Below are 25,801 nucleotides of genomic sequence, written 5' to 3'. Positions count from 1 at the left end.
ATTAGCATTTAATAGCCTTCTGGTGTTCCCCAGGCGATGCGTCGAGAGGAGGAGAAATACGATCGCAGCTGGCCACGGAGAAACCCCGTCGAGCGGCAAGTGATAGGCGCGCGACCAACGAGCGGAATTCCCCGAGGCTCAGTCCTCGGATGCCAGGCTAACCCGATGATCATCCCGGGAGCAGACTAGCCTGAAGCCCCGACCGGTCGCCTCGGCTTGCGCCAGCCTTGGCCGACCAACGAGCGGAATTCCCCGAGGCTCGGCCCTCGGATGCCAGGCTAACCCGATGATCATCCCGAGAGCAGACTAGCCTGAAGCCCCGACCGGTCGCCTCGGCTTGCGCCAGCCTTGGCCGACCAACGAGCGGAATTCCCCGAGGCTCAGTCCTCGGATGCCAGGCTAACCCGATGATCATCCCGGGAGCAGACTAGCCTGAAGCCCCGACCGGTCGCCTCGGCTTGCGCCAGCCTTGGCCGACCAACCAGCGGAATTTTCCGAGGCTCGGCCCTCGGATGCCAGGCTAACCCGATGATCATCCCGGGAGCAGACTAGCCTGAAGCCCCGACCGGTCGCCTCGGCTTGCGCCAGCCTTGGCCGACCAACGAGCGGAATTCCCCGAGGCTCGGCCCTCGGATGCCAAGCTAACTCGATGATCATCCCGGGAGCAGACTAGCCTGAAGCCCCGACCGGTCGCCTCGGCTTGCGCCAGCCTTGGCCGACCAACGAGCGGAATTCCCCGAGGCTCGGCCCTCGGATGCCAGGCTAACCCGATGATCATCCCGGGAGCAGACTAGCCTGAAGCCCCGACCGGTCGCCTCGGCTTGCGCCAGCCTTGGCCGACCAACGAGCGGAATTCCCCGAGGCTCGGCCCTCGGATGCCAGGCTAACCCGATGATCATCCCGGGAGCAGACTAGCCTGAAGCCCCGACCGGTCGCCTCGGCTTGCGCCAGCCTTGGCCGACCAATGAGCGGAATTCCCCGAGGCTCAGTCCTCGGATGCCAGGCTAACCCGATGATCATCCCGGGAGTAGACTAGCCTGAAGCTCCGACCGGTCGCCTCGGCTTGCGCCAGCCTTGGCCGACCAACGAGCGGAATTCCCCGAGGCTCGGCCCTCGGATGCCAGGCTAACCCGATGATCATCCCGGGAGCAGACTAGCCTGAAGCCCCGACCGGTCGCCTCGGCTTGCGCCAGCCTTGGCCGACCAACGAGCGGAATTTCCCGAGGCTCGGCCCTCGGATGCCAGGCTAACCCGATGATCATCCCGGGAGCAGACTAGCCTGAAGCCCCGACCGGTCACCTCGGCTTGCGCCAGCCTTGGCCGACCAACGAGCGGAATTCCCCGAGGCTCAGTCCTCGGATGCCAGGCTAACCCGATGATCATCCCGGGAGCAGACTAGCCTGAAGCCCCGACCAGTCGCCTCGGCTTGCGCCAGCCTTGGCCGACCAACGAGCGGAAGTCCCCAAGGCTCAGTCCTCGGATGCCAGGCAAACCCGATGATCATCCCGGGAGCAGACTAGCCTGAAGCCCCGACCGGTCGCCTCGGCTTGCGCCAGCCTTGGCCGACCAACGAGCGGAATTCCCCAAGGCTCAGTCCTCGGATGCCAGGCAAACCCGATGATCATCCCGGGAGCAGACTAACCTGAAGCCCCGACCGGTCGCCTCGGCTTGCGCCAGCCTTGGCCGACCAATGAGCGGAATTTCCTGAGGCCTAACCCTCGGATGCCTGGCCTAGCGCCGGAAGAATTTCCTGAGGCCTAACTCTCGGATGCCTGGCCTAGCGCCGGAAGAATTTCCTGAGGCCTAACCCTCGGATGCCTGGCCTAGCGCCGGAAGAATTTCCTGAGGCCTAACCCTCGGATGCCTGGCCTAGCGCCGGAAGAATTTCCTGAGGCCTAACCCTCGGATGCCTGGCCTAGCGCCGGAAGAGTTTCCTGAGGCCTAACCCTCGGATGCCTGGCCTAGCGCCGGAAGAATTTCCTGAGGCCTAACTCTCGGATGCCTGGCCTAGCGCCGGAAGAATTTCCTGAGGCCTAACCCTCGGATGTCTGGCCTAGCGCCGGAAGAATTTCCTGAGGCCTAACCCTCGGATGCCTGGCCTAGCGCCGGAAGGATTTCCTGAGGCCTAACCCTCGGATGCCTGGCCTAGCGCCGGAGGAACTTCAAGAGTCAGGAGTCGGCGAGACGCTACCAAGAGCGTCAAAGGAGGAGCGAACGAACAGTCCGACGGCAACGGCAACAGCACAAGAGAGAAACTCGAGGATGCTTGTGAAGAGAAAGGCGGACGGGGGAGGGCCCCCGGTTAAATAGGCAGAAAGGCGGGTGACGCCTCGGTGACGCCAGAGGACGCCTGGCTACCGAAGGATCGTTCTCGCCCCAAAGGCGAATCGACGCCATTAAGGAAGGATGTCCGCCGAAATCCGCAGACCGCCAGATCAGCGACAACCGCCATACGCCATAAAAAAAAGGGCGGGGAGCTCGGAGCGCGCGCGCCTTTCCGAGGGATGGCGGCAATCTCGAAGCATCACTCCCTTCACCCGTTCCCCTCCTGGTTCCAGGCTCGGAAGTGGGGGGCTACTGTTACGGGGGAACTTAGCCACCATGCCCCACGTGACCGGCACGCGCGCCCAGGAAGACTACGGCTGCCCCTTGATCCGGCAATCCGACCTCGGGTCGGATATCTTCGGCTCCGCAGCCCGACCCCGAGTCGGCTGCCCCTCGATCCAGCAATCCGACCTCGGGTCGGATATCTTCGGCTCCGCAGCCCGACCCCGAGTCGGCTGCCCCTCGATCCAGCAATCCGACCTCGGGTCGGATATCTTCGGCTCCGCAGTCCGACCCCGAGTCGGCTGTCCCTTGATCCAGCAATCCGACCTCGGGTCGGATATCTTCGGCTCCGCAGCCCGACCCCGAGTCGGCTGCCCCTTGATCCAGCAGTCCGACCCCGAGTCGGTTGCCCCTTGATCCAGCAATCCGACCTCGGGTCGGCAATCTCTTGACAACAACAGACTGTTCTCCTGAGACACGTCGCGGCCCCCTGCTCCACTACTCCCTGCAACTGCTGAATCCGGCGCTGCCCCACGATCCCCTGTAACAACCGTACAAAGCGGAGCTCCACTACGCCCTGCCATGGCCGTACCCGGCGCTGCCCCACGACGCCCTGTAACGGCCACGTCAGTGGCAACCCCATCGTGCCACACGATGACCAATCCCCAGAAAAACCCTCCAGCCTGATATATATGGGGCTGGGGGGAAGGGGGAGGGCAAGCAAGATTCTCCATAGCATCATCTTACCTGCTACCTCTCCTTCTCCTTCGATTCCCTCTAACTTGATCGTCGGAGGGCCCCCACTACCCCAGTGGTGGTGCGAGGCTTGCTTGCAGGTTTCCCGGCGGAAGGTGGAGCGCAACCAAAGCAATTCAAAGGGAACCCCGTTCACACCGCTGTGCCAATCGTTCTCGGTTTGGACCCCAGCAACAATAATAAAATATAATATATATTAATATATAAATATATGATATAATGTAATATTACTATAATGTAATATGATAAATATAGATGCATGCCATGTTCCCTTGGAGCCCTTTCCAATGCTCCTCTTCTGAAGAGAAAGGAAGGGAGGTTTCACTGAGCCCGGCCCGTACTCAATCTCCAAGGGCTTTGGCTAATGTTTGAGTGGATAGTCCTAGAACTAGACCATGGCACTGGGCCCGTTTAAACAAACATGGGCAAAGTTTGCTGCTAAAATGAAAAATTGCTGAACTTGGGAATATCCAATCCATGCTTGGAGTCGATGTTATGATGAAAATACCCGAGTCTGAATGAATGTGCAGCTGCTTGGAGGCCTGTGTCATTAAACCTGAGTGGAAACTAAAATTAGGACCATATAACATTCCCCAATTCTGTCTCATTTAGATAGTGCCACTGTCATAAATCCATCTTAAAAAGGCACAACTTACTTTTATGCTCCTACTGAACCATAGGAATCATGTCCTTGTATTTTATGATTTTTGGTGTATTCATTAGAAAGAGGAAAAGAACAAAACTTTTGCTAGGACTATCAGATTATGTCCATGCAGAATCATCTTGCCTTAATTTTGTCCCTTAATGTGGTTCATATGGCATTTATAAGTTGTGGTTATGGACATGTATCATTCTACTTCCCCCTCTAATTCATTCACATGTCAGACTGGATAATAGTGAATGAGGGGAGAATTTTTTCTACAAAAGCCAATGCATACTAGTGGGCTATAAACAGTTTGTTCTTAAGAAGTTTCAAGATAAATGCGTGTAATAGCTATGCCTTGAGTTGAGCTATGTGCAAAATAATTTCATTTATTTGGCACGTGTAAATACTTCTAATTGGCAAACAAATCTTGAGAGGTCATAATTGAAGCTCTCCTAATTTTTTTTGGAAAAGAAAGAGATAATTAAATCAATTGAGTGTAAATACTTCTGTGGGAGTTGGCATATAAAATATTTAACAATGGGTCAAAAAGATTTATTGTAGAATCATATAATATAGTTCAGATATGATTGGCCACATAACATGCCATTTAATCAGTTGCACTATTGGTTTTTCTATATATATATAACAGCATTTGAATCTAAATCCATTGAGGAATATAATAAAGTACATCTAAATGATTTGTGTGAAAATCCTTCCTTATAATCTTTAATATGGTAACAGTAACCTCTTTAAAAACAAGCACACCACGTATGGTGATTGGAAAACTATTCCATCATTGCCAAACACCAGCAATAGGGGGGTCCTGGAACCTTATTGGGATGTAATTCTTAGATGAGACAATCCAATGTGAATGTGGAATGAATTCTTTTTTCCTTTTTTTTTTTTTTTTTTTACTGTAATAGCAACACATTAGGATGATTTCATACCACATCCCATGACAGATATGATCCATCTAATAAATTTTTTCTTATCGAGACATCATTTTCTACGCATGTCCACGCGTCCACGTGCCCTTACTCAACTTCACTAGCTGACAAGTAGCGATTTGGACGTGGCTTCACCACGATCCAAAGGCTCACGTGTCCATCCAACCTCGATATTCGAGCCTGCCGCGTCGTCCCGGGTTGTGTCCGGAGGTCTCGTTTTCATTAGTTTATTCTTGCGTAAGGACAAGCCTTCACAGTCACAGGCCATTTACTCGTGTCAATTTCGGATATTCTTGTACTCCTCGTTTACTAATTAACTTTTAAAATTTTATATTTCACTATTCTCAAAAGTCGTATAATATAATTTCTGATAAATAAATAAAATAAACTTTATTGTTCAACTAATAATTATTTTTATTTTATCTCGCTATATCCAACAATGATTATAACTTCATTATTCTATTATTATAATAACAGATCCTTAAGTAGAAGAGAGTGGAGAGCGCATCGCCTTCGGATAAAAAAAAAATGTCGGTAAATATCTAGTTTCCAAAAAGATCATTGGACTTGAAATGAACTACTTTGACCACTACGGATAGGACTTGATAGGATGCACAAGCAAGACCTATCATATTGGAGTCGCAAGCTAAATTTTCGGAAGCCATAATTTGATTACATAGCGCCCCATTAAGGTTTTTTTTTGAAATTAGCTAACTTTTCGACATATACAATTTAGGGCCAATCCTCTTGAAAATAAGCCAAAATTCTATCTTTTGAGCTTCAAAATGAGCCAGTTAAATCGAAAGTTTTTTTTGAGAAAGATTTTGACCAAGTTTATCTTCTAATCTGTGAAGAATTAGATAAAACGACAAAGGCAAAGTTGATGTAGAAGTTGAAATCTAATTTCGGTAAAATTTTAGTTTTTTTATGATTGTTTATAGTAGTCATATTTATTTTTAGAAAATCAGTCCTAATCGAATTACAAGAAGAAATTGACCGACATTATGCAAGTGGGACCTCACTACTATTATAAATAGGAGTTATGTATCTCAGTTTATGGTGCATAGATCATTAATAAAAGAAAAAGGGACGTAAACCCTACTTTCACAATTCTTCCATATTCTTTTATACTTTTTTGGAGAGATTCGAGTTAAATAGGTTGAGAAAATTCTTTCTTCTCTCCAATTGGATCAAGTTGGTATCAGAGCTTTGATACTTTACATCTAAGGAAGCCTTAGTTTATAGTCTAGGTGCAAGGGCAATATAAGCAGACGGTAGAAGGACTATCTGTGCTTGAAGTATATCAAAGGATAAAGGTGAGAATAGCTGTTAGCTCTAACTCAATCGAAAAATGAGATGTAGGGATGTCTTGTAGAGATAAAAAAGAAGATTGCCCAACTCACCGAGATTGTCTCCCAATTGGCGATGCTTTAAGCACAAGAACCAAGTATACTTGTTACAAATTTGTCTCCCACGCGTGGAGATGAGGATCTATCATCTAGCAAAGAAGAATAAGATCGAAAATTATTTGTGAGCAAAACTAAGTGGATCAGCCGCGAGGCGAGGAAGCAGGTGTTTTTCTATCTTTGGTTCTAATTTAACAGGAGCTAAATCCCTTAAATAGGGAAAGCCCTAATTTAGGAGGATCATCGGACTTAATGTGGATTACTTTAATCACTATGGGTAGGACTAGACATGATCCAGGAGCAAAAGTCGCCGTATCAGAAACTGAGTTGCAAGCTAAACTTTCAAATTTCATAACTTAGTCATATGACACTAGATTGAGATGATCTTGTCTTTTAAAAGTATGTAATTTTTCGAAATCTACAACTTAGGGTTAACCCTTTATCGGGTTCAAGTGGGCAGAGGTTAACCTAGGCTAAAATTCCATCATTTTAGCCTCAAAACGAGCTGATCAAACTAAAAGTTTTTTTCCAGAAAATATTTTCATCGTGTATATATTCGAATCCATAAATAATTAGGCAAAACGATAAGACGCAAAGTTGATGTAGAAATCAAAATCTATCTTGTGTAGAATTTTAGTTTTTTTTACAATTATTTCTAGTAATCATATATTTTTGAAAAAATAGTTCAATTAGAACTAGGAGAGAAATATGATCCAAATTGTATAAGGGAAGATCCTACTACTATTATAAATAGAGACTATATACTTCAGTTTATGGTGTGTGGATCATAAATAAAAGAGAAAAAAAAAGGATGTAAGCTTTATTTTTGCAATTCTTCCATCTTCATCTAAATTTCTTTAAAGAGATTCGAGTTTAGCGGATTGAGAAAAATCTTTCTTCTTCCCGATCGGATCACCTTTGTGGTAGAAGTCCTCTAAACAACCCTCCTTTCTATCTCATTAGAGGGTGACTATATTTGATATACTACTAGCAACATCTTCGATTTTGCAACCATTCGATGTCTCATTTATCTTTGATATCCAACAAAACATCAAACAATTATGTCCAACGCCTAATATAGACTTGCATACAATAATCTCATAACCATATGTAGATATAAATAGACATGAAGCCACTCCTTATATCAACTATCACTCCTGCCAACTAATGTGTTAAATACTTCTTATACACAATATATGTGCGTTACATGTGCCTAGATGTGTGCTTCTTAATTTGTTAAAGTATTGTCTACATTGATGCTTGCAACTTCTCTACCTACTTTACTTGCAGCCAACAAATTCTTGTGCATGGTTTTCATTTTATCTTGCCCCCTGTCAAAGGGGTTCATCACGTTCCAATTGGCCAATTAAAGCTGAGTTCAGCTTGATCTTGATTGAGTATTGATCTGAACGGGATTTAATCTAAGATTTAGATCAAAGTCCAGGCTATTAACAAAATTGGGTTGGATAGAGTTCCAATTGGATTTGAGCTGCTGAAGTTAGATATTGATTTATTCTAACTTCTATAGATTAGATTTGATTCATTAAACTTTGGTTGTTGGGTCTGATTTTGTAAAATCTATATCTAAACCAAAAAAAATGAGGCCCTAAGGTGGAAATCAGGCTTGACACACAGTTTTTGTAACTTGGATATTGGTCGCATCACACCGTGAAAACTAGTGGTATTGCCACCAACGTGGTAGCTTGGTGGTAAGGGGACTTGGACTCCATCCGAGTTGTCCGGATTCGAAACGCGCGGACGTCTTTTAAATCAAGGGACCGCATGCCCCATGTCCGGATGGCTCTATGTAGATATGCTTTTCTTCCATCAATACTGAGGTGGCGCTGGGGTAACGTACTCATACGTGGATGGCCCAGTGAGGTTTTCCACGAGTTGGGGAGGGCACGCGGAAATTTGCAACCTATATTGAATATTTTCTGATGGAAGGAGGGTCCAGTAGGAGCTGCTACTCGGGCGGCGTTCTGCCCCTCCGTCTCCTCTCCAATCTTTTTACAAAAAAAAAAAAATTTGGTGGTATTGGGATCTACGCCAACAACCTGCACCATATCAAGCCATTTAGCCATGAATATTATATACCAGGCTTGTTTGTTTGCCGGTGCAATAAAATTATTTCGACGAGGGAAACGTGGTCACGTGATGTGGGGCATGAGAAACGACGTGGCACGATTCCGGCACATAGATTTTTGGGTCCAACGGGAACCACTGGCCGAGAACGTAGTGGTCACCATGGGTGGACTCACGTCCAAGGAACTGTTTCCATTACAAGGCACCAATCAGCCTCATCCTTTCATGAATTTAAGTAGGGCCCACTAGCTCTTCCTACACGAGTCAGGCAATGGGGGGTCAGAAACCTGCTTTCGTGTTAGAATACCAATACCTGATTCAGTATAAGCCTTGATGGCCAGATTGTCACGTCCTTGTGCTTGTCGTCCAGAATCGCACTTCGTCAGAGACGCAGGCGGGTAGGTGGCGCCGGACGCTTTGCGATTCGCGCCCTAGGGAAGATCGACGGTCCTAGGTCTTTATACGATTAAGATCACGTGCGAGTCCGGATACCAGCAATCAATATGTCGTAAAATATAGAAGTTATAAAATCAAATGTCTCAACTACCTCGCGGCTCCCTGCTCTCGTCACCGGCTGGTGGCGCAAAGAAGCTCAAATGGTTTTTGAGACTTGGTGAATCATAAACGAGTCAAGGCCGGACTCTTGGGGTTGGCAAGAATGTGTAGAATCTCACTCATGGCTCGGTAAGAGCTGGGTTAAGCTATGTTTTTTTTTTTGAAAATAAATTAAGTTTGAATATTTGTAGATGCGTGGTGCTTTAGAGTGAAAATGCATTGTATGTGATAGGTCAAACCTTTGGAGCTAGAAACTTGAGGTCCATTTTGTAGTAGCTGTGATTTATGTTTCTATTTTCAAAAATTTAAAAAAAAATGTGGGCTAGATTAAGCAACATGTAAGATAAAACTTTTTATTTTTTAATTATTTATATTTTTTTAAATATTTGGTTGCAAAGATTTATTGCTTCTGAAAAAGTAAAATTAAGAGCAAGTAATAATATAAATTTTGTTCTAACAACTACAACAAATATTAATCTCCACGAAGTATTTCACTAATAAACAACAATAACAAATAGGCCTTGGATTTCAACATTTTCATATTGGCAATATGTTTAGCTATCAATGCTTGACTGGGCCTAAATAATTAGGGCAACATGATAGCTATAGTAACAATTTTTATTAGACATTATCATATGAAACAATTGGTGATAATGAAAATTAATTGCATTAAGTATTCAGAAAATTATTATTAAATTATTATTATTTGCATAGACCGATTCATTGCACCAAAAATAAAATTTGATTTAAAAATTTTAATATATTAATATTTTTTTAACATTCTAATGAAAATAATATAGAAATATATAATTTGTCCAAACAATAAAAATGTCATCACTTAAAATACTGATGTCATCACATCATAGAAACTTTTAAGAAAATTGATATCCAATACCATTCTATGTATTAAATCTCTTCTCTTAGTTTGCACAAAAATATTGCTATCCCGAGAGATACTAAATATCAAATAGCTACTCCCTTGCAGTTGTTACTAATGGTGACTCAAACCCTTTTTCAAATAATGATAACCTTTATAAGAAAATATAAAATATATAAATAAATTTACCTCATCATATCAGCTTAAGCTTTTAGGATAAGTGGTGATTTCAACATGGTATCGCTCACCTATTAAAGAAAAGTCCGACAGAAGAAATGTAAAAAAATCTAAAATATATAAATAAATCTACCTCTTTCTATTAGCTTAAGCTTTTGGAATAATCGGTGATTTCAACAACCATCCAATCCACCGGATGGACATGATTGGCTGAACGGCAACGTTTTATGCGAGGCGCAGGATTTCCTGTAACGGGCTCCTAAACCGTTATAACGTTAATAACATCCGTTATGTTAAACCAGGAACCGAGATTTCTGCTACGATGAAGGTGAATGACCTTCCGGTGAGCGGATCCAAACACGGAGATTTAAAATCCAAGAACCCCCCACCCTTGCCCACCCCCCCTCCAAAGCCTCAGAGGCGGTTGTCTGAGATTCTCGTCGGGCACCTTCGGACCCCCCGGTCCGCTCCACGGCCCTTTAGACACCTCTCCTCTCTGCTACATCCAAGATCGAGATCCCGTCGCCGCCGGTGGTGGTGGTGGTGGTGGTCGCCGGCATGGAGGAAGCGGATTACCTGCACCGTTTCGTGGAGGAGACGGACTGGTACAACGGCATTGTGCTCGATGCCCTCATGCCGGGCGGTGCCTGGAAGCGCCTCCCCCGCCCTCTTCAGTCGTGGCTCCGCAATTACATCGGCGGCACCATCCTCTACTTCGTCTCCGGCGTCCTCTGGTGCTTCTATATCTACCACTGGAAGCGCAACGTCTACGTCCCCAAAGGTCTCTCTCTGTCTCTCTCCGTCGCCTTCCCTTTTTGTAATCTTTGAACCCATCCTGTTTTATTGATGTTTCTTGGTGAAGACCTCTGACGAAGATTCTGTTCGTAGTTTGGTTTCGGTTGGTTTCTTTTTTGTTGCATTTGATTGGATCACTGCTTTTGGGGCGTTTGGAACATGTCGGTTGGGGATCGGAGCCGTCTTTTCTTTTATTTGAAAGAAATGCAAGATTCTGTCCGTGCTTTTCTTATTCTTGATTAATCCCTTTGTTTTTCTTGAAATGTTATTTTGCGCGGTTTCCTTGTTAGGTGGTTTACCTGATGGGAATGCTAGATGTCTCTTCACACCCATTAATAGTGCTTTCTTACGGAGGATTTTGAGTTTTCTTGTGTTTATCGGTCCCGAATCTTCACATGGGCTGCCTTCAGACCCAGTTTTGTTTCTTATGTTGGGCCGGGAGTGGCTGTACCTCATTTTGGTTTAGTGTGGACTTCGATATGGAATGAATGCTTGGATTTGCCAAAATTTGTATCCATGCTACTGTAGGGATGACCATTGAAGATTATTAACTTATTATGCGGTCAAATCAGCATCGATTTGTTATCTATAGCTTGATTTTCCATAATTTGTCATGCTGATCTAATATGCCTGCGTGTGGGTTAGAATAAATTAGGGGCTGTTTGTAGCTTTGTTTAGCTGACATATTTGTTTGATTTCTTCTAAGTAGATGTTAATTTACTGAATATCGGAATGAGGGCTGGTCGAAACCAGGTCTCTTGTGTTGATACATGAGACTTTGCGAACGCAGCCCAGTACCACCATCAGGGCCTGCAATGGCATGGATTTCAACATCGTGATGTTGCTACAGTAGTCAATTCAATGATTCTGTGGCCATTGTTGATCGGGCAGAATGGATCTGTAAACATCGTCATGATGGAAATCTTGCTGGCAATTAGGAAGTAAAGATTCACAGAATTTATACTTCATTACCTTTCCACTAGTAACGAAATCATTATATTCTTACCCTAATAGTTGATTTGCTACTTGCAACTGTTAACTGCCCATTATTTGTGTACATTCATGAGAATATTAACAATTTCTAATGGGACTAATGCCTTCACAGGTGGTACCCAAAATTACTCCGTTAAACTATCAAAACTACATGGATCAGAAAAGTCCGGCATTCAATCTTTCTGTCTAAGGGTCACTGACCTAGTTTCCTCTCTTAGAAGTCTGAAATAATCAATGCCCTGCATTGGTTGTGTCTACATCAAAGGAACTATAAGGACGATTTAAGTTATTATGATTGATCCATAAGATATTCGCCTTTAGTTTTCCATTTTGTCTTTCCCGCTTTTTTCTAATAAATTTTTGTAGTTGCAGAAAGCATGTGCTTGATGTTCTGTAGGATTATTCTTCAAAATAGCAGAACTGGTTTTAGCTGCCACTAATCATGGCACGAAAATTAAGGAATGCACTTAGGATTATGATTGCATTATTTTAGTTGAGTTCTATGATGTTTTTCAAAATATAGATGAGCTAAAATTTTTGAATTGTTATCGGTCTAGGAGAAAACAGATTGTGCATGCACCATTGATCTTGTTATTTTGTTTCTCACTTTGAAGGACACGAAAGGTTTTATTTCCAGTCTATTTGAAGGAGAATCATGGCAAAAATCAAACTCGAGGTTCAATTGGATAAATTTAGCATTGCCTACAATAGGTACCCATCTAATTTTGCACTTGAGAATCCTAATGTCTGAAACCTTTCTTCTTTTGTCTGAAGAAATTTCAGTAGAATAAATTCTCAATAAGTTATGAAATGATGCGGACCCTAATCAGCAAAACCCTCTTCAAGATTTTCTTCTCCCCAAAACCAAGATTTTGTCCTTCAAATCCTTTGCAATCCTTGTACCTTCTTTTCTTTCTTGTCTCGATGGCCAAGTGCTCCTTCGCTCTTTCTCTTCTAATGCAACACGGAAAAATATGGTTCTTTAGGGATTCTTTTAAGTCTAAAATTCGTGCAAAATATCAAAAGATTCAGGTTGGGTTCGATGACAACCCATTAACCTGTCAGAACCCAGTGTATTGGGTCTGCACAGCAGGCCCAACTTCAAAAATTCATAACTTAGTTGTCTGAAGTCCAAATATACCAAAATTAGTAAACATTTTGAAGTTTTGAAGTCTACATTCATATAAATTTGGTTCCACTCAAAAATTCTACACAGTTTTCAAGTTATTATCTATCAAAGCTTGCTGGGTTGAATCCTCTGCATTAAACCTCAAGTTCTATTCTATTGCTGCTAGTTCTTAGTAACCTTAAACAAGGACGTCCTAGTGTATGAGATTCTCTCTACTGCGAGATTTGTGGAGGGTCAGGCATGCGGAGAGGTTATTTTCATTTTTTCTTACTTGTGACACCCAAATCACAATGAAGCAACCTTACAATTGCTCCAAAGCCGACACCTACTTTCACATAAGAATGCATATAAAAAAATAAAATAAATAAAATATAATATTAAATTTATAGATGTATGGGGTGTCTCAAGTTAGTTCTCTAACTAGAGTTTTTGGCATTATTTAAAATTTTTATGCAAAAATTTTCATAGCTTATTTTAATTGATGTGATTTATTATGTCATAAATACTTTCTTGAATGTTAGGGTTCATGACTTCCCATTTGGTCATGAAGAATACCTTCCATCAGTCTCATTCATTCCAAACCTTTTCATCAAATGGAAGCATGCCCCTAGAAGTCTACATCCATGTGATGTTAGGCCAGGCTTTTTGGAATCCTTCACTTTGTTCTATTAGAAGAGGTAATAGAAGAGCTAATCCAATAATGTCTAGTACATTATTGAATTCTATATCCACTACATTTTGAACCTGCCACTTTCATGTGGCTTGTACAAGGTGATATCTTACCTGTTTCTATTACATTCTCATAAAGGTTGGACATGACCAAATGATGAGTACATTTTATCGAAGAGGATTAAAGTCTACTAGCTGTAATTTGCTTTGTCATTTGCTTTACTTTTGATGCATCTTCGATCTGCAGTTCCCCATGCATGTTGATCTGACAGATTTGGTCCATTTAAATCAGTTCTGGGGACTACTACCTTCCAAAAACAAAAAGGGAATCTATTAATCTAAGTACCCAGACTCTATATTTCTCTACAATCTTCGGTAAGGTAATGCCTCTGATTTCTCGGAAGGATCCAGCCCAGTAGATGTGTCCTTATTGCTGCTTCTTTCACCTTTTGATAACTGTCAAAGCCCATATCATCATGGCATTAGAATATCTATCATTCTCAACATACGCAAAGAAAACTGATAAAAAATAATATATCCTAATCATTAAACTGCTATGCTATTTATAAGCTGTATATTTTTTGTACTGACTATAAAAAAATGGCATTATTGTATCTTTAACCTGCCATTTGATAGGTCACGTGATTATAATGAAATCATTGTTGCAAACCCTTCTTATGTGTTTTAACAAGGTTATTGACCAAAGGTTGCATCTTTATGAAGTAATGCTCATTGATGTGGCACATTGGAAAAACATCCAAGTGATTTACAGCTTTTAGTCAAGTAGTAACACTAGCTATAATAATTCAAATCCTTAGTATTAATCTTTAGTCTGATATAGAAGTTCGCATATAACATTTTGACTAGAGTTGTCATTCATCTTGTCTTACCTGAATATTGAAAATATTCCAAAATGCTAAATCTCTATCCTTTCTTTCTGATAAATGCTTTTACTTCCTAATGTCAGCATATGAGCGATCTTATGTGATTTTGATCGAAAAGAGTCATTCCTTTTGGGATTTCAACTTATTATTAACATGATTTTAACACACTAAAGTAATAACTTTTCTTATCCCATAATGCTTTGCAGCAATTTCTAAGGCCTTATTGAGTTTGTTTTTTTCTTTTTTTTGTGTGTGCGTGTAGATGCTATACCTTCAAATAAAGCCATGCTTTTGCAAATAATAGTCGCAATGAAGGCTATGCCTTGGTATTGTGCTCTTCCATCACTTTCAGAATACATGGTTGAAAGAGGATGGACCAGATGTTTCTCTAGTATAATTGAAGTTGGTTGGCCAACCTACATTGCTTATTTGACTATATATATGGCCTTTGTGGAGTTGGGAATTTACTGGATGCACAGAGAGTTGCATGACATAAAGCCGTTATACAAATATCTTCATGCAACACATCATATCTACAATAAGCAGAATACACTGTCACCATTTGCTGGTAAGTTTACATTGTCTGGGGCCTTGAACTATCTTAACCAATTTCCTGGAAAGTTAGGAGTGTGTGATTATCTGCATGTCAAACTTATTGTTTTATGTGTTTTGCATTGTCATTATCCACAGAATTGATGTTAACAATATCATGATATAGTTTTGCTGCCTTTTAATCTTGTATTGCCGCTTAATTGTTAATTATCACCCATTAAAAGTATATTCAGCATATAGCAATGTCCTCTGGAATCTGCATGCTATGCTGTTATAAGCAAATCAATCATGAATTGATTAATTTGCTCATGCACACATGCACATGCACACATACATTTCAGGAAGTAGGTTGTCTAAATACCCTTTGACTCTAAAATAATCTCTTGTGGTATTTGAGGGAAGACAATATAGCAAGACATTTCCTTCCAAAATTAAATAATTCAGAATAAACCTGGATATCTTTTTTTTTTTTTTTTGGGTGGTGGTGGTGGGGTGGGGGGGGGGGGGGGGATGCGGTGGATTAAGCGAATGAGGTAAAGGTAGGTAGAGGTGACATGTTAATTAATGACAACCATCCTTAATGCCTTGAGCACTTATCTAGGCATATGTCTAGAAGGAGGAGGCCAAATAGCATGGATATATCCATGCTTCACAGTGCATCCAAAAGGGTGTGCACATGATCTTGTTTGATATCGAACCACATATCTGGGTGTAAGACGGATGTATTAGTGGCCCTGAAGCTATATTGAGAGTAGATAGGTAGGTAGTCTCACCAGCTATGATATTACCTAATTGCTTAGGTATATTTCTGAATGCTAGTTCCACTGGTATACTGATGAAGAACTTATTTTGTAGGTATGAAAAAAAATGCTAACCCTTATTCATCAAACATATTTAAATTGGAACACTAATAAAATGGCGCTTAAAGCTCAGAAGACTTTCATGTTGTCTTATCATAAACTATGAAATATAAATTGATAAATATTATATAGACAAGGTGAACAGAGAAATTTGGTTACTAGTGTAACATTACTCCGGGAGTATGGTGGATTCTTATTAGCAACTGCTGTTAATTATTACTAGAACGACTGAGTAACTATAATGGTGGAATCTAGTATTAGTGTGTATTCTATGAGAATATGTGGACTTTCAATTTCTGAGTAGCACCATTTATGCGTATATGTTGTTCCCCAGAGCTAAAAAGTAAATACGCTCTCCAATAAAAATTATTCTGTAAGGTTTCATTCGAATTGTATAGCAAGCATAGGGAATCGTAATGTGGGAAATGTGGAGGCTCATGAAGTTATTTGGGTAGGGCTACTCAAGGAAGTTATAGGCCTTATCCTTGTTTAGGCCAGAGGGCTTTTCTTATAGCCTTTATGACTTAATTTTGACAAAAAGGGTGTGCACAAATATTTTATAATGCATTTATTTTCACAGTTTTCATGTCTCAGTCTGGACAAGTTTCAAGTACTTAACAATAAATTTTTTGGTAGGTATATTAATATAGTTGGACTATATGAGGACATCAATTGGCAATGGACATGATGACGATACATTTTCTCTTTACTTGCATAGAAAATTGATTAGGAATTAAAATTAAGTGATCAATTACTCAAATGGTTTTAAATATCTAAAGCTATGTAGTGCCATCATAACAGTGATCAAGACACAACATATCGTGATATTGGTGAATTTATTACTTAAAAGCTGAGGTTTCTTTGATAGACATTAACATTTAAAAAACAGTAGCTTAGAAGTTTTGAATATATGGAGGAAAATAAATGTTAAAAAATCATGAAGTGCATATATATGTTATAGTGGCCATTCCTTATGATAGTGTTATTATTGTTTGTTATGTTTAAGGTTGAAGCATATCATGTTACATAGTATTTTCTATTCAATAGAGGGTAATATTTATAAATTGTCAAATTGTGTAAGAACCTTCATGATTCATTTTGGAAAAGAGCTTCTCCTTGAATATTAAGATTCTCACATAAAACTTGTGAGGCTCGATTATAAGAAATAAGTGTTTAGTTGAATGAGCGTACATTATAGCATTACTTAGGATAATGAGCCAAATTAATAATGTGGAGATGAAAGCTCTCATGGTCTCAAATGTCACAAACTGTATCATAAAGTTTAGCGCATGTATATGCTTGCATCTTGAAGTACAAGTTTGAGTCATGCGAAAGTGAAACCAATTGCAGATATATTGTATTATGGTTCTTTGTAGCATCTTTCTATCAAAAGGCTAATGGACATGCTTATTTTGCAAATTAAAAATGATTGACATGTGCATATTATAATTCTCTTCGGAGACCTCTTATCAAGCCATTCTTATTCATGCAGCTAGCAAACAGAGGGATCAAGAATCCTACTGAATCTTGTAGCTAAATACAATTGAATAAGGTGTTGGAATATGTGAGAAAAGGCTGAAGCCAGCAGGCCTAGCCGACTTCAGCCAAGGGCCCAAAAAAAAAATAAAAAAAAAAATAAAAAATAGAACAGAGGATCGCGATCCCTGGTTATTATCCGTAATGCATGCCCTGGTTAAAGTTTGAGTTGATGGATGTCCATGATAAAGGAGCCATTTTTCACTGTTTGGGAATTGTCCTATGGAAACACCTGCTCCTCGAATTGGGTTAGTAGATTGTCAAGGTGCATTAGTATAATTTGGTGGTATCTATCTTTTACAATTTTCTCAGCAATAGAGGTGTCCCTTCTGACTCTTAGATAAAAAAATTTAAATGGTAGATTAAGCAAAAGAATATGAGCTTATAGCTCGATCAATGTAAAATTTTGGCATGGATAACCCTACTAATTAATTTGCATTGCTTAGTTTATTGTATTTCAATGGTTGACAATGTCCCTGTGATGCCCCTCCTATAATTCAGTAGACAAATGTCCATCCAAGAGTCCCTGGTTAATAATGAACTTTGAGCTATATTTCATTCAAAAACATCGTCGACATTTTATAACATGCTGTTAAAGGTTTAAAAGAAGCAAGATGCAATTAGTTTTTCTGTTTTCACAGGACTGGCATTCCATCCATTGGATGGGATACTGCAGGCGGTGCCGCATGTGATAGCCCTCTTCCTTATCCCGACCCAGTTTATGACTCACATACTTCTCTTGTTTTGTGAGGCTGTATGGACGGCCAACATTCATGACTGCATCCATGGCAAGGTGTGGCCTGTCATGGGCGCTGGCTACCACACAATCCACCACACCACCTACCGCCACAACTACGGTCATTACACCATATGGATGGACTGGATGTTCGGAACTCTTCGTGATCCTGAGGAAGACCCCAAGAAGGCAGAGTAATGCAGGTGCGGTGTACTTCTGTAGCCCTCGTTATGATCAGGTAGGCCAGGTAGACCTGCTAATTTCTAATATCTAAAGTTCTGAGTCGTTTTTATTGACATGATGCATCTTTAGTTGATGTTGTATGATTACTCAGGAACTTTTTAAATTTGCTGTGAAAAGGTTGATTGAAGTGTTTCGGACTGATGAGAAAACTTAAATAAGAGGTTATAGACGAACCGCAGACCAACCATGCATCCATTTCCGTCTGAAGTTTTTTTTTTTAATTTTTGGGCATAAAGACTGTGGTTATCATGTGGTTTCTGTTTTCTCTTTGTTTGATCTCCTACCCTTAATTGATGGTGCTTATTCTGAGGAGTTTATGCTTGAAGTCTAGGGAATTTGGACAGTTTTTGCCCGGGTCGACCCATCCCTCGCGCGCACGCAAGCGCGCCTGGATCTAAACAGGGTGATGGCGGGGAGCCCCAACAGGTTTTGGCTTTGGCTTCTCCTCACTGATTGAGTCTTAAAGACCGTTCGGCGACTATCAGTGTGGGGGTCAGTCTGTTCACCAATGCTCCAAAAATATACTTCTGACCGCCACAGATTGAATTGCAATCAAATAGCTTTGGGTTGGTTACCAATGTCAGTGATTGGAGGGAACACAATTCTAACAGTTATGAGTTCGGCTTAAATCAAAATAGACAGACGTAAATCCTTTTGATTTAAGAACAGTTGCTAATTACTGAGATTTTCTTTTGATAGAAAGGATTCAAGCTTTTCTTAGATTTTGGTTGGTCAGTAACGACAAATAATAACTAATAAATATTAATTGTTGAGAAAATCCTGCAATATGAACTGGAAGAACAACACAAGCAAGAATAGGAATATGAGCTGTTACCATCCTTCGGTTAGTAATCAACTGGGGGAGGTCAGGGGAATGAGTGATATTTTTTGTGGTTTAGATCCTGTCAGAGAATAGTAGCCTACAACTTGACTGCTCAGGAAATTGCTATGAGTTGGGCCCCAAGTCATATGTTCGCATCCGGGAGTTGAGTCAGGGCAGATTGTGGAATCATCAAAGATTTCAGCCGTAGAAATGGATTTGGCTTTCTTTAATTTGATCAAAAGCTATCTTATGTTCTTCAACACTTTAAACCACCCATTGATCTCACTATGATGATGGACATGGTCAATGGAAGTGATCCAAGTCCTTTATCTTGCCTCTGAAGTGAGGACTTTATTTGATGAGCGACTATAAAGGTAAATAAAAAGAGAGAGAGATGGAGGCAAGTGAAATGCATTGCTTGCTGAATATAAACAAGATAAAATACAATATACTTCACAACTTCTGCCACCCAAATCTTATGTAAAAATGAGGCCATCAGACCCACGCTCCATAGAATGTAATATAAAGTAGAAGGTGATCGATGCCTAATAGTAGTGTTGTTGTAGCGTAAGTTGTCTTCAGAAGAGTCAATAAAATTTTCTTCTTTTTTTACCGTATAGATGGAAAATTATTTTCTATAATAACTTGCCTTAATTGGTGGGTTTTTTTTATATCCTAGTAACTTCTTTCTCAATCGTTACTAGTCTTTTCTTACATAAATAACTTCTCTTATCTATATAACTTGTTTTAGGTAGTTTCTTCTAGCAATTAACTATATATATATATATATAACCTCTTGTATAAGCGGCAAATGGTCAAATTTCTTCGGGCATCTCGCAAATAATTAATCAAATCTTGATCAGTCTAACATTTTTGATCATTTATCATAGTCGTGACTAATTATTTTCTGGATGAAAATACTTAGTTATATTTATTGTTTAAACTTGTTTAATGCCTGACTGCTGGTTATTGAATAAGCCGGCCAGATCGTCCATCTCAGATTAATTATTTCACATGAGGCCACTGATAGGGATGGTTATGTGGCTCGGCCCCATGGAGTGATAAAGTTTAGTTTTGAAAACTTTAGACAATGGGTTGTCGAGAAATTTTGTCGCTAGCTACCTACCTTGTCATGCTTAGCAGTTCGTAGCACCTTCAATATGACTGCTGGACTTAGTTGGCCACATAAAGTCTGATTGGAAGAAATAACTCGATTGGTTATACGTACAAGTTTACATGAAAACTAAGTTGTCTGGAGACCATTCTAGGACTGCACCATGCGTAGCTTACCCAGGTGGTCTCATGAAGTTTCATAGCAATGTCTATAGCAAATTTTAGAGTTGCCAAGTCTTGTCTTAGTCTTGGTAATCCTCATAGATGGTCAAGCTTTTGTTGAATTCTTCTCCTACCAGAGTTCTAGGTAATTTTGGGTCTCTCTTTTGATTTTCAAAGTCAAATTCTGAAAACTATTTTCATATATAACAGCCCAAACGCTTGAGTCAAGTGCCCACATCCTGATAGCCGTGTACTCCTCGGCTTTGTACGGATCGAGAGATTAGCTGCTTGAAGTCTAAATCATCCTACATAAATATAATAACTTATTTATGATAAATTTAAAGTATCAAATTTTGTTATATTTGTGGTTGTTCATGTAAAAATAGATAAATGATCAATAGGTTTGTACACAAAAAAAAAACAATCAATATCTTACATCAATAGATAAATCACCAAAGATTGTTCCTTGAAAGCTCACAAGAAAATGATGAATTTTTGGGATTCAAACTTTATGAATTTTGAAAGTTAAGATTTTTCAGAAGGTTTTTATTTGTTAAAATGATTATCTTTCCAAGTTGAATAAAAAAAAGATTGTGAGAGATTTTTGGCGCCTACACAAAAGTTTAAATATATAGTTAGTGGTTTCTTGTCTAATACGTTACATAATTTTCTTAATACCATAAAAAATTTTAGTTATGACAAGTCGTAAGTATTTTAAGAACAAAAAGTCAAGGTTACTTTGGAGGAACAAAATGATAAGAAAATTCGTTATGAAATAATCCTAACATGCAAAAAGCTTTTTGGTAATAAAATATATAATATCTCATTTATTTAGCAACTATTAATTATCTCAATTATTTAAATCTCATGCTAATTCCAACCAACTTTTTCGTGGACTTTCATAATACTACCAGAACTGTTCAAAGCTCATATATATATATATATATATAATTATATATATATATATATATATTAATTTTATGAAGTTAAGAATTTAGTATGTAGGAGTTAGTAGTTGTTACAATGGCTACAATGATAGATTCATATATTTATAGTATGAATACGTACCAAAAAAATCAAAAGATAACTCACCGGCCAACCGCGGCACCCTATTTGAACGGTTGAACTAAGACCAAGAAAGCCATGCACGTGCTTAGAAAGGTCGACGCTTGAACCTGGAATAGACCTGTAGACCGGGTTTGAGTGTCATTGTACGATGAGCCTGGACAGGACGATAGCTTGCCGATCACGTCGCTACTGACAGTAGACGTCCAGTCTTTGAATAGGTTGTTTACTGTCTACTCTTCCGATTCCATGGTTGAGAGAGCTTCGAATCTTAAAGGATCGAAAGCTTCCATATGATGGCGTTGAAATGAGATGCAACACCTCCATGAGAGAATAAATATAACAATGTTTTGCTGCAAATGAGGAACATAGGGATTGGATTAATTCTGTTAGAGCTGCGGAGGTCATCAGGGCTTTCACTTTAGTGACCCCGTCACCTTCCAGTATCAAATTAGCTGCAGAATACGATTGGCATTCGGCAAATAGGAGTAGATTTGGAAATTCTCGTCTAAGAGGCCTAATGCCGGCGTTCCAATAGTCATACCAAAATGCGATCTTCTGGCCATTGCCGACTTCTGTGCAGGAGCACTGCTGAAATATTGATTGCTTGGTAAGGTTCATTTATGAAGGCAATAGTGTGATATTGATCTTCTTTTTCAAGAAATCATGCACTAAACTTTCTACCCAAATAAAAAAGTCATTATATGTCCTACCACATGTATGTCATGCAAATTCTTTAAGCAACCATTCCATCACTTGCTGCTAATCAATTTAAAGCTCATTGGTTTTGCATCCGTGGTTGGCTAGACTAATTCCACACGTATAATGTGTACAAGCATGGCCCGAACTAATGGTGAGACTTATAGTATTGTTATTATTAGCGACTGGGAATCAAGTCTGCTTGACTTGTATTCAATGCTCCAATATTCTAGCAGCCTCCGCAGAAACCGAGGGGCAGGTATAATTATTCATAAGAATCGGATCTTCCGTTTATATTTATGCTAAATGCTACTCCAAAGTCCACGCCGAAAGAGACCACATGGAGATCTATTTGGTGGGTTCCTCTGACAACGAAATCTCATAAGCACGCCACGATGCTAACGACTCGTCTAAAGACTAAAATTTGCGTAGAAAACAAAGAAGGGGACGCGTTAGATGATTGAATCCTGTGGATGAGCCCAAAATAACCTTATTAAAATCTGGAGTCAAGTCATCCCCTACGTGTCCCGCGTGTCCCGCGTCAGCTGCTGATCCCCCTCAACGCGGGGAGGCTCTTGAAGCAACCGTGTCCCCAAGAAGAATCGCCAACCAGTCCTTCTCCAAAGACTGGTAAAGGTCCTCCTTTTATTAATTTTGGCCACCGTCACCAAGCTTTGGGCTCGCCTGGAGCTCCGTTTTATTCGTCCTTTTGTTTCAAATAGGATTTTTCTATGATGGTAGGTAGGAAATTAAACGAGTGATGTTCCTCTTATATGTGCTTCGATACCGAATGAACACTTGTTTAGATACCCAGAGAATGCTTGTTTACGTTGGTAGGATATTTCAGGAATCCCTCACTTTTCCTTCTCTCTTTTATTAATATCCTATGAGGCAAAGGACTTGTGATTCTGATCACCGCCGGTTGAGAGAAAGGAAATGGATTACATTGATTAAATAATTGTTGTTTCTTTTATTTAGATATTTTCTAGCAATTGTCATTATAGATATATATATATATAAATATATATATATATATATATATATATATATATATATATATATATATATATATATATATATATTAACATGTGTACTTTTGCATGCAACGCTATTTATTTTGCCTTTCTATATATGAGTGCTCGGTGACTTCAAGGCTAGTGACGGATGATTATCAGTGATGATACATATATAAAAATTTTGAGTTTTTTTTTTTTTAAAAAAAAGTTGCTCATCTTTATATCTAAAGAATAGACTTCACTTTGCATTTTACAAAAAGGATAAAGTTTTTTTATTTATGAACATTCTTATGAATTTTCAGATATGAAATTATGCTGACTGTATGTCATAAACGCTCTCATTCTCTAGCATTTAATGTTGGATGGAAACTTTAGATGGATGGGACAGATTTAATTATAATATTTTGTTCAAAGCTTCTAGAAAGTAGGAAAATGAGTTTACCTCTAACACATACACTTGTACCTGTAATTGAGTTTATCTTATGCACAATTTATTATAAGTATTTTAACAAATAAATTGTATATATTAGAAGAAAAGCTAACTTTAAGATGGAATTTATTGCATTATAACCAAATCTAATAGTTGCATCTACATGTATACTTGAAAGATGCAAAGATTATGGTACATGCATATCTCTATTTGCATTAACAAGGGCTAAAGAAGCATGAGCTCAAAATGACCAAATTAAGTTTTAATACACTATTCTATAGTTATTATAGAAAGCAAAGTCTACTTGATGATTGTTGGCGATATTTAACCATCTTATTTACTGTCACATAGGAGAAACATTTTAACAAAAAAAAAAACTTTTAGAAAATCAAAATTTCTAGATTTTAAGAAATTCATGTCTCAACAGAATCTTTTTAGGAAAAAAATAAAATATAAATTTTTAATCAGATATATGGACCACAACTATCCACCCTTTTCCTCTTCTATACATTGTACCTGCCCGGAGTTTGTAGAAAAGTAAGAGTAACATCTTTTCTCCAATGAGGATGTTATTATTCTATTTCCTTGTCTATGCATTAGGCATGCCCTTTTTATCTTTCTTTCTTTCTTTTCTCGATGAAAATGTTAGGCATGTCCTTCAAAAGACCAATTTCAGAAATATAAAAAAAAGAGAAAGAAATCAGGGAAGAGGTATGCTCACCAATTGGTTTTTGGATCGCAACTAAGTTAGAGAGAGGGACTTGTGGTAGTTGACCGTTTGAGGAGGGGACATCAGAAGGAATCGCATCACCTAATCAGGGTTCATTCTCATCTTAGAACTAAATAATCCTTCCCTTCACCTTCCAACCACCTTCCAGGAGCTTTCTGAAAAAGATCAAACAAAACGACCCCATTGCCACTGTCGTTTATAAGACGTCGGCCACCCTCCTCATTGTCCTGATAAGCTTCCAAACCTCGACAACTCCAACCTCGTCTTCGGCCACTAAAATATCCCAGAGTTTCTATCCCTTCCATTCTTAGGAAAAATATGGAAGCTAAAAGGCTTCATGATGACTCTGATCATGACAAGGATCAATCGGAGGACAAACGGATGCGGCGCCTACCTTCTTTCTCAACGTTCGTAATCCTAGCAGCCTTTCTTTGCTCAATTCCTTTTCTTATGTTTGCTTAAAGTTTTCTTCTTGTACTAGAGAAAAAAGAGCGAGCCTTTTAGAATCTGAAAGGTAATACGGTATATTTTTTAGAATCCGTATCTTCATGAGGTTTCCGATTGAAACAATAAATATAAGCTCCTTTTGTATCATTCTTTTTTATGTAGTATATTTTCTCATGAGAAGAAAAAAAATTTTGATGCATCGATCTTTGCTTAGCACATGGATAGATTTAACGACTAAGTTGTGATTAAAAGAAAAAAATAACTTGATATTTATGAATGATGTATTTGCATGAGGAGTAACTTATGATGTTATTGTAATGCAAAAGTTATCATATTATTCGTGCATGACTCGATACTTACATATAAATCTTACTGCATGGAAACCCGTCAGTAAAGATCATATCCGCTTGAAATATTTAGCTTTTCTACAAGATCGTAGGGTTTATGAGCAAATTATATGTAGTTTACGGTACGACACCAGGTGTCACGCCCCGGATCCGGATCCGTGACACGGCCGTGCTATTGCCGACTACCGCCCGCAATAGCACGCAGCCTCATACCTGGGTAATAGGGTAGTCAAACCAACCGAATCTTTTCATATGAAAGCATTCTTAGTACAACATGCTGGTTGGTACCCAAATACAGAGCTTCTACATAGTTTATGTACACAAAAGTATACTTGCTTTACCCCAGAAGCCCTGATACTTGCTGGCCCGGACATTACACCAGGCATGTTGTTATGTTTCGTATTGTGTCATAATCTAAAGTAATTTACAATTTTCTGGAATCCTTTTGGTGAGTGACAATACCGAGGTTTTATATATGGTATCTTAAGAAATTTTAAAAGATAGCAGTTAAATCAGCCTAAGGTTTATCTAACTTTTCCTCCTTGTCCTTCTGACAATGTGATCAGAGAAGCTACG

The 25,801-nt window shown here is 39.9% G+C and overlaps 1 protein-coding gene across 1 annotated transcript; it reads left to right on the top strand.

Moving 5' to 3' along the window:
* Window positions 1–10,390: 10,390 nt before the first annotated feature.
* Window positions 10,391–18,609, top strand: LOC103718827 (delta(7)-sterol-C5(6)-desaturase-like). The gene is made up of 3 exons (XM_008807816.4): window positions 10,391–10,777; window positions 14,729–15,034; window positions 18,056–18,609. Exons 1-3 carry the CDS (start codon window positions 10,555–10,557, stop codon window positions 18,346–18,348), a joined length of 822 nt encoding a protein of 273 aa, XP_008806038.1. The 5' UTR covers window positions 10,391–10,554; the 3' UTR covers window positions 18,349–18,609.
* Window positions 18,610–25,801: the final 7,192 nt, after the last annotated feature.

Source organism: Phoenix dactylifera, chromosome 9 (genome assembly GCF_009389715.1).
Source record: "Phoenix dactylifera cultivar Barhee BC4 chromosome 9, palm_55x_up_171113_PBpolish2nd_filt_p, whole genome shotgun sequence".
NCBI classification, from domain to species: domain Eukaryota; kingdom Viridiplantae; phylum Streptophyta; class Magnoliopsida; order Arecales; family Arecaceae; genus Phoenix; species Phoenix dactylifera.
The sequence above is the reverse complement of the archived record's forward strand: the minus strand, read 5'-3'. Positions and strand labels throughout refer to the sequence as shown.